This window comes from Pomacea canaliculata, linkage group LG6, assembly GCF_003073045.1.
Source record: "Pomacea canaliculata isolate SZHN2017 linkage group LG6, ASM307304v1, whole genome shotgun sequence".
NCBI classification, from domain to species: domain Eukaryota; kingdom Metazoa; phylum Mollusca; class Gastropoda; order Architaenioglossa; family Ampullariidae; genus Pomacea; species Pomacea canaliculata.
In genome coordinates, this window is record NC_037595.1 from 4,510,502 (window position 1) to 4,520,407 (window position 9,906).

Below are 9,906 nucleotides of genomic sequence, written 5' to 3' on the forward strand. Positions count from 1 at the left end.
AAAGGGTTTAATGTGCAAAGATGTACTTCTGTATGAAAATGCATGATTGTGGCAATACTTAGACCTGTATTTCAAATTTTAATCAAATAATGCAGATTTCCAGTGTACGTTATCTGTTATCTTGTACTGAAATGTCAAAGTAGGTTTTACTACCTTAAACTCTCTTTTTTCTCAGAGCATTTATTTTTTTCATTTAAAATCTGAATTAGTTCTTCAATGACAGTAAGGTCTAGCTGTCTATTTAGTATCAAATTGTTCACCTTTAACAAGCGATAAAGATCTAACACTATCAAACCTTGTAAATAGCATTGGAATTCACTTGATCAAGTTGAGCAAGCACTGATTTCAACTGAAAATTAGACCCATTTTAGGTTCAACTAAATTTTTAAGTAGCTATGATGCTCATCTGCAGCCCTATGCTCCTTGAGGAGTAACAAGGACTAAACTAAACTAAACTATAATGCCCATCAGCTCTTTCCCAAATGGGGAATTATATTCACATGCACTGAATTTCCATCTGGACTGGGGGTCAACCCATTTATATTCTATACATTAGCAAACACATCTCAGGGACATTGAAAATCATGCATGGAAGGATGTATTAGATGTCAGAATAGTCATGCCAAAATTATCCAACAGAATAGTTCAGCAGAAAGGCACAAAGGAAAGACTCATTATTGAGAAGAAACTGAGCAGGATTAGCATGCTTTGAAACTAATTTTAGAAAAAGAAGCGAAGGAACCTTGCATCTTCTGGCTTCAACCTGTAGGGCAATGAGGTCAGGGCTGAGAGAACAATGAGGATGACAAAAAAGTTTGTCACATAATTGTCAACTTTTGGCAAACCCACTTTGTATGAATAATTCTGTTAATCATTAGACACAATGATAAAAGGCATGAAATGTAGAGCAGCAGATAAGAAAATTTGTCAAAACTGCTACTTCAGCAGTCATAGTCACACAACTATGTACAAAATTTATTACTAAAGTGTTTACAAAGAAATCTAAATGAAATATTATTTGGCAGCATAATCTGTTTTATTGCTATGGAAAGAATTTTTAAAGAAAAAAAATGACAGGTCTGTTTCAAGGCCTAAAATTATGACCATTTTTTTTTTTTTGCGTTGGTGTTATCAGCATCTCTGCAACCAAAGTCTGATGTTTGCATACTGATGAAAAGTATATATAGTTGAGCTAATCCCAGTATTAAGAACAATTTTCATTCCAAAAATTGTATATATATAAGTAGGGGCCATATAAAGAGAATAATTTAAATGCAGCATGCAGTAATAAAGCTTCTTAACAAGAATATTTTGGAACAATCTATTATGGGCATTAAATGATTGAGGAAAATGTGCTCGTCAAAAATATTACATACCTTCAGGAATATTCACATCTAATGATTAAGGTATTACATCAACTTCTATCCAGCTTCATTTGCAATCCACCATCCTTAAATGGCTCATGAATGTACCCATCAGAAAAGCTGGAAATTTGTCATGACTGCACATTCCATAGCAGCAGTGCATTGCAGACATTTCAAGAATCTAGATTTTGTTTAGAAAAAAATCAAATCCTATCTCCCCTAGAGAAAAGAAATCATGCTGTTTGAGCACAAATCATTCACCCAAAAGAAAAAAAAGCAGCAACTGTGGACAAGGTGCCTTGGTAAATATGCTTTATTATCTGGAATTAATTAAGAAAACCCATTGGCTTACACTGTTTACAAGTATGATTGACAGTGAGTGACATTTCAGTTTTAATACTCATAGAGATGTGCATTTAGCAATATTTCTTCCCAAAAGCATAAATTTTATAGAGTCAACTACATTACATAGGTAACTAGATTCCCATTCCCACTTCCATTTACCTGCAATCACCTGATGAAAATTGTTATTAAGTATAAGTTTGTACAGGCTACATTAAACGTTATTTATTGATCTGATGTTGTGTACAGATAAATGCTGTTCTAAATAGAACTGGTAGTTGCCAAAAAAAAAAAAAAAAAAAATGGGGGGCAGTCACTTGCAGACGCCTGCCATGTCCAGGTTTTGTTGGAAAATAAAGAGCTCTTGTCCCTAGCTTGTCCCTAGCTAGCTGCTGAAAGCTAAGATATTTTAACTGTCAAGTTCTCGGACTGACATTTGTACATGTTTGGGCTTTGTTGGTGTTCTTCCCTAGCTGTAAGTATGAAAGATGTAAATATGACATGTCTGATGTCTGTGTGTCTTGTTAATTATTTTAAAACAAAAGATTTAGTGTCTGACTACAGCGTACCTCATGCTTTGTAGATATTTATTTGATCACACATCATATATGTGTGTAACTATATGATTGCCAAATACTTGCAGCACTTTAATTTGTATCAACAGTTTATCAACATGTGCAGCAATATTTCACATTTAATAAATTCTTTGTTTGAGGCATATATCTTTCTGTTTGTTTGGAAACTTAACTTTTATAAAAATGTAAGAGTGGTATTTGACATGAACATGTTGTGTTTTGTACAGGGTTTACTGTGATTATGTTTAAATGATACCCACAGGGCCTTTACAATAATTTATCCAAGGACTGCAATACAATGTATATGGCCCATAACTTAAAAGAAATTTGGGGAAGATGATAAAGACATTTCTGCCACGTATTGATTTAATATTCTGTGTAAGCAAGTAGGAAATACAAAAGTCACATCTGATTTTTTTTTAAATCATAATCACTAGAATTTCATTGGAAAAGTTACAAACCAAGGAAAAAAATTTTTTAGATGTATTTCATACCTTTTCTAAAACTGATGTCTATCCTTTCACTCTCTCTCTCTTTTTCAAGTGACCTGCCATAATTTGCAATAATTGGAAATGTAATGATTTAGCCAAATCAAAAAGTGAAATCTCAATCTGTCTATATATCTGCCTCTAGCATTTTATATGCTTTCCATCTTAACAATTCACAAGTGAATAAATATATGCTAGTGGTTTTATGTCAAATACATTACACAGCTTTAGAATATAGAAGTAGTGTCACATGACTGTAAATTTTTCACAGGTAAATGGGGTAACATTTTTTTTAAGGTGCTGTATATATACATCTTAAATTCAGCTAGAGCTATACTGTGGAAATGTATGCTACTTTCTTGTATGTGCATTATAATGTGATATAACTATTCAAATAAAAAAATCACACAGTATTTTAGGTGTTTGATTCTCTTTTTTATTTTACAAAGTTTTCCTTAGACATTCCCTTCATAACAATAATACATGGGTGTTTCAATTGTTTCATACAAATACATGTAATCACTTAAAACATAATATCTCCTTGCTTCAATATGTATTTGTAGATAGTAAAATCACTGTCTATTGATATCACTAAATAGAAGCAAACCTACAAAAAGTATTTCAAATCATATATATGAATAAAATAAAAATTCATCACATCACACATGCAAAACATATATATATATATATTAAAAATGTATTAAAAAAAATTCACCCTGTCGCTGCCACATTAGAAGAATGTATCTGGATGAAATATGCTAAAAACAACATATTTTTCACCTGCACAGCTAGGTCTTGATATGTATAGAGTCATTCAGAGATGCATGAGTGTAGTTAGATTGGCGAGTAGATGGAAACCTTGATGGAGATGTGGACATTGTCCTCTCATATGGATCCAAGCTGCCTAAGCCAATATTCCCAGTTTTCTCTGATGAATTTGCAACAGATCTTGTACAAGATTATCTGTAATAATCTGGGTCTAGTTGCACAACATGTTTTAACATTACTGATTATCTAAATAGATTTAAGGCCTGAAAGTGTCTAAATTTGAAAGATATTGTGCAACTAACCCCTGAATCTCAAGAAGAATTCTACAGCCATTTATTACATCAATTTGATAAGCATCAGAAGTGGTGTCTGTACAAACTTCATAAAACTCAACCAAGTCATAATTAAAATACTTTATCTCATTACTGCAGCCAACGGCAGCTACTTTCATAAAATGTTGTCTCAATGGAGACAGCAATGTTTGCATATGGACTGAGACTAAACAAATTAAACCTCCATGAAAAGAACAAAGAAAAGAGACTTAGAGACCCTTTATTCAAATCCCACCATTACAAGGCAGGTTACCTAAATAATACCAGTGAAAAAGAATAAAATGAGTACATCATTCAAAGAAGAAGAAAGTTTGCTGCAGCAGATGTATTAGTATTTTGTCTTGATAACTAAACATATTTCAATAAAAATCTTAAATGCTTTTATTTGTTTATTAACAGGGTGTTATTTGCAGAAGAAAAACATCACATTTTCAGCTCATGACTTAATGCACACTCACCAACTTTACTGGTTGCTGCTGCACTTGTGGCCGTACTTTTCCAATCTCTGAAATAACTAGAAACAATGGAGAATGCTTGTGAAAGAGGATTGGTCTGAGTGACTGCCCTTGAGGCAATAAATGTCTTCCCTCATATACTACACCTACACGCACCATAAAAGGCTCTTTTAACTGTACCTGTGATCTAGAAAGATTTTTCTTTCAACTAATGTATGCACAACTTGATATAATACACCCACAATGGCATACTATAATGTATACCCATAATGATGCATTGCAATATAGCTATAATAGTACATTATAATAAAACAATAATGGTATTTTCTCCTTTAGGTGGGAGTAGTGGCAGTTGTCAAGGGAGTCCATTTCTAAGCTAAGGTCAACAAACTCTCGTAGGCTGGGTAATTATAATTTTTGGACACCATTCAACAAGATATGTAAATGATAAAAGCTGGCTCAGCCAGAAAAGAGACAGTCTGCAGCTCACTCATCAAAGTTGAGAGATGTGGTCCAATCCAACAATTCATTGACCTCCCAGTCCTCGAGTGCCTCTGGACCCTGACTGTCCACTGTGGCTATCATGCCAGCTGCTGCCCCCTCTATCAGGTGTATTGTCACGCTATCCTCAGCCTTGGCATGCAGCATTCCCTCTTTGTACCTTTATGACAGACAACAACCACAAAAATGACAACATTCTTGGACATTCTTTTAACATATCATTATCCTGATACTATAATTTAGGGATAGATGAAACTGTGTATCAAGGCTGCTATTCAAACTCCAGATGGTGATGTAAACTATGTATTGTGTTGGTTAAGTTTAGTTCTCTAACAAAAGACATCCAATAATTTGACAATGCTGTTCTATTAAAAAATATATTTACTGACAGGTACATGCCAGAGAGGATTACACTCCTTGTGCTAAACAAATAAACTACACACCTATATAATAACCTGCAGATGTTATATAGATTGCACTGTTAAGTAAGGATGGCACTATCTTTAAAATCTCCCTCCTCACTTTCAAGGATTAAACCTAAACAAAATGTCACTTGATTCATATTTTAGAAATATATAAACCATTTACATAGCAAGTAACACATACTTACATTTTTCTCATCCATTCAATCTTCCTTTCTTTCTTAATTTTTTCCACCTCCTGTTTGCGTCTCAACTGAAAGGAATATAAAAGGCTACATAGGCTAATCCAAATCTTGTTTCAGGTACTGGACTTTTTTTCCAAAATGCTTACAAGCTTAAATCGTTAGATGTTTTCAAGTACAACCATAATATGTTGCGGGTACAAACACCAGAGAAAATACAGCTAAAGGGAGCTTACTTGTGATTAATGGTAATACAACTAGGCTATTTCCCTTTGACTTAGCCGTGTGTACATACATGTATTTAATTTTTTTTAAATTGTTATTTACGTTGGAAGAGATCAAATAAATAAGCGAACTTTTTCCTACATACCCCACTGTTGTCAAAGATGTATTTCTTGTTTGAAGATTCCCATGTAATGGGATCGTACATTATGTGGCGAAGGAGGCGATCAGAAACAATGCGCCATCCATTGTTCTCTGAGCGTTTGTACCACTGGCTGCGATCTGAACATCAACTGAGTATATCACAGTTTGAAAATTTCCTGTCGCATCAATAGTTCTAGTTGCAATATTGACTTTGACAATCTCTCACCAGTATGTGTGGAATATTTCCTACAAGTAAATGACTTGTGGTCTAGACCAGGGGTAGGGAACGTCCGGCCCACAAGTCGCAGAAATCATTTGATCCAGTCCAGTAAATCTATGAGCTTTTTTCATAGCAAAATAAATTGATATTAAGCGAGTCACACTAAAAGCATGAAACTTTAGGGATGGCCATTAGGGGATAGACAGGACACGAGTTCTGTATGTGGCTAAATCCTTCAGGCACCCAGCAAGCGGTCACCGTAATGAAGAGGTCCAACAGCCTACGTTCAACTTTAATTACAGCGTGAACGTGAGTGTGAGCCATGTGGTAGGTCACCCTGTTACATGTACATTACAAGACCGACATGCTTCTCATCTGCTGCCCGCAGCATATGTGGACGATTTTATTTGTGCATGTGCAAGCATATATGTCTGTGTGTAGATTCTTTGTAAATGCCATGAACTCCTCTATCAGGAGGAGGTATGTGTATACTAAATAGTCATGTTTATTATTATTGATGTACTTTCACTGCACAACCACAAGCAGAAAACCATGCATTAGGAAAAAAGGTTTTTTTTACTATATACTCTGTCTCCTTAAGGAAATTTCTAATAACAAACATATAACAAACAGTTGTTTATGCTTTTATAGAAGCAGAGCATTTTTTTTTTTTTGCCCACCTAATCATGACAAGGTGGATTGTTGTAACTCAGAGAACAGTAGTGCCAGGCAGGCTAGCTAGGACTGTGCACATTGCAAAAGTGGCGAACTGCAGTAAGTAGATAATTTTATATAACTTAAGAATGATATTATAAATATCAAAATGGCCCTTGGAGGAAAAAAGGTTCCCCACTCCTGATCCAGACCATTCTGTGGGCATGCCATATTTTAAATATCAATATTCATTGGTTTAGCACTTAATGCTGGGAATTTTTGCATCTTTGTTAGCAGTTCCCAAGCAGCAACTCACCATCAGCTGGAGGCAACGGCTGTAATCTGTTGTGCAGTTCCTTGGCTTTTAGTTGTTTAGCAGAAGCACAAGTGTAATTTTTGGGACTGTTTGCACAAAGATCTTGGATGGGTCTTTGAGTGAAGATCTTGTAATAAATGTTAGGGGGAAACTTCTCCTGAATAAGCAAAAATGTCAAAGTATTCAGTCTCTCAGACCAAACCATACAGTTTATTATTTTGATAATTATTTTATCTTAATTTTTTTTACTTTTTCCAGAATTTAGAAAGTCATAAAGCTGTCTGCTAATATTCTTGATGATGATTCTACAATTTGCCATTAAAGAATGAATGTATGTGAATCTATATCACAGCATGTTACACTGTGGAGAAAATAACACCAACTCCAAGAGAGATTTTGTAAGGATTCATGAATATGACAACAGATAAGACTAGTATTATCACAACAAAATATTCTTGAGAAAAGCAGAGTTATAAAATTAACTCAGTTCACATGTAGATGTACCAAAGTTGCATCTGAAAATAATGGAAATTAATGTTTAAGTACTTATGTAAAGTTATGAGTTATAATTATCCTTCACATCCTGTCTTTATGTTTTAGAATGAGACAGATAGATACCATGAAGACAGTAATGCATAGCTGAAAGAATTTCACAAATAGCTAAGTAATTAAGGGCACATACTCCAGCCAGCCTGAAACGGACTGAGGCACCAGATGCACTGTCAAGGAGTTTGGCTTCGTTAGGGTTAATACACCGCAACATCACAGCAGGATCTCCCCTACTTTGAAAGCTTATTAGATCCCGATAGTAACGGTAGACTTGGACATCCTGCAAGGAATAAAAATGTGAAAAAAATATATTCAACTTAAAATCACAGATTAAAAAAAAAATATCAATTAGAGCTTTTTTATGTCAACTCACAATATGTCTTCGCCATGCTCGCTGAATTGTGATAGCTGCCTCTGCCTCAGACAGCAACCCCATTGTTTTTGTTTTCGTTATTCTCTGATGTACAGCAGTAAGATGTGATGATTCTTGCTGTCCATACAATCAGCTCTCAAATTATGAGTCTCCTTTCTGTCTCTGTTGTGCACTCTGTGAAAAATGATATTACTTTTTCATGTTTTTCCTCATATTCTGTTATCTCCTGTTGTCTCTGAAATCACCTATCATTTTTCAGATCCTTTTACTATTGCTGATTGTGTGGTCAAAACCATGGGTGTTTGGTAAACCACCAGTGCTTTATCTTCCAAGGACAATCCTCATAATATTGGTCACTATATTTCATGACCTGCGCCTTAGAATTAGGAAATAAAATTTCATCTGGATTTCCTACAGCAGTGAATAATAAAGGTGTGTATTTGGTGATCATAACTTAACAGTGCCAGAATAACACATTTTGGTAGGGGAATGGTGTATTGTAACAGGCATTTATTATTAATTAAGCTAGTGAAGTCTTCTATGGTTCAGATCTTTCCCATTCTGATATCGAAATGCAAACATACATCTCCATGCACTCTTCCCTACCTAAAGTTGCTTTTATGTTTGAGGAAATTATTGAATATTTATTAAATTTAAACTGTTTACATTTGGTTTTATATTTATATATATATTAATGTTTATATTTGCCTGTAGACAGCTGGTCAATATCTATACAAAATGTGTCATGACAACTATTTAGAATCAGTTAAATTTATAACTTACATGTGGTATTTCCTTTTTTGCAAAGCCTGATATTGCTCATCAGCATATAGTCAGACCTCAAATCAGCCACAGTAAATTTTGATTATTTTTCTGAGGAACACTTAAGCCATGTAAATACAACAATTACTACACCCCATATGGAGAGCAAACCACACTCTAATTAACAATACTAAAATGTCTGTGGACATAAAAGACATAACTAATACCTAAGCTTATGGCTTATGAATTTAAAAGTCAAATGTATATATAATTGAGCAATTGTTCTCAGTCACCTCACAGATTGTGAGAATAATTAGTGAAATCAAAAACCATTAGCTTTCATCAATATTTCTACACTCATCATGCATGGCGAATCATAAAATATGAAAAGGCAGAAATTGCCTACTGTACACCTGGACTTCTTTCGTGTGAGTATATATAATCCAGCATTGCGGCAAGCAGAATACATTTCTGAATGTATGTGATAAATATTACAATCTAGCTAATCTGTTATTGTACGTGAAGACTAATAGTAAACAAATTATAACCTGTTGTTGTGAACAAATTATAATCTATTCCTGTTTAAAATTTAATTTTGGTTATGCAGAAAGACGAATACAAATGAGACATTGCTATATATCTATATCGCGCAAAGAGTGCGATCGAGAAACTGCGCTCGTGTTGGTCGTGATGCTGCGCGTTATAAGTTCACTTAATTATTATTATATATCTTCCAAGGTCTCGAAAGAAACAATCTAAACTTACCACATTACACGCTACCTAAGGCATGCCCAAAACAACGCTATAAATAAAATACCATTGCTTCTCAACTCGTTTCTTTCCGTAGTCCACATCTCATTCCCTCCCAAAATTTTCGATATATTTATTTATTTACCACTAAAACGTATATTGTTATGTGAGGATATATATATAGGTAATCTATGTTAATTTAGGCATACTGCTGAAAATGTTGGGGAAAAAAAAACCAGTTTCATTTACATAACAAACAGCAGTGCACCAAATGCTGATCTGGTCTTCCGTCCTGTTGCTAGTATAAACAGTTACACCGCTCTCCTCAATGCGTCAGCACTCTCATACTTTATTAGAGTTGCTTCTCTTGTAATGAGAGGTTTACAAAAATAGTTATCACCCTTAATAGTTTCGAATTTAGTTTTTTCCTGCCTTCCCTGTCTAGAGCATAATACAACGGTTTCATTAAAAAAAATCTGGTACAGTG

The 9,906-nt window shown here is 34.3% G+C and overlaps 1 protein-coding gene across 4 annotated transcripts; it reads right to left on the minus strand.

The window, feature by feature from the left end:
* Positions 1-2,829: 2,829 nt before the first annotated feature.
* Positions 2,830-9,801, minus strand: LOC112565541 (uncharacterized protein C11orf65 homolog). Of its 4 annotated transcripts, none has more exons than XM_025241030.1 (10): positions 9,669-9,801; positions 8,691-8,790; positions 7,908-8,081; positions 7,668-7,814; positions 6,986-7,142; positions 5,800-5,933; positions 5,436-5,500; positions 4,815-4,985; positions 4,328-4,383; positions 2,830-3,697 (listed from the first exon to the last, which is right to left on the minus strand). In XM_025241030.1, the coding sequence occupies exons 3-10, from the start codon at positions 7,968-7,970 to the stop codon at positions 3,558-3,560; spliced, it is 933 nt and encodes a 310-aa protein (XP_025096815.1). In that variant the 5' UTR covers positions 7,971-8,081; positions 8,691-8,790; positions 9,669-9,801; the 3' UTR covers positions 2,830-3,557. The 4 variants fall into 4 exon arrangements, with proteins under 4 accessions (XP_025096815.1, XP_025096818.1, XP_025096816.1 ...); XM_025241033.1 differs by having other exon boundaries at positions 8,691-8,746; positions 9,669-9,755; XM_025241031.1 differs by lacking the exon at positions 9,669-9,801 and adding an exon at positions 9,435-9,652.
* Positions 9,802-9,906: the final 105 nt, after the last annotated feature.

Coding starts and splice junctions, on each gene's coding strand:
- LOC112565541 (XM_025241030.1), bottom strand. CDS start 7,970: ATGGGGTTGCTGTCTGAGGCAGAGGCAGCTATCACAATTCAGCGAGCA. Junction 7,143..7,667: donor TCCGTTTCAGGCTGGCTGGA/GTATGTGCCCTT, acceptor TTGCTTATTCAG/GAGAAGTTTCCCCCTAACAT. Junction 5,934..6,985: donor GCCGTTGCCTCCAGCTGATG/GTGAGTTGCTGC, acceptor GTTGATGTTCAG/ATCGCAGCCAGTGGTACAAA.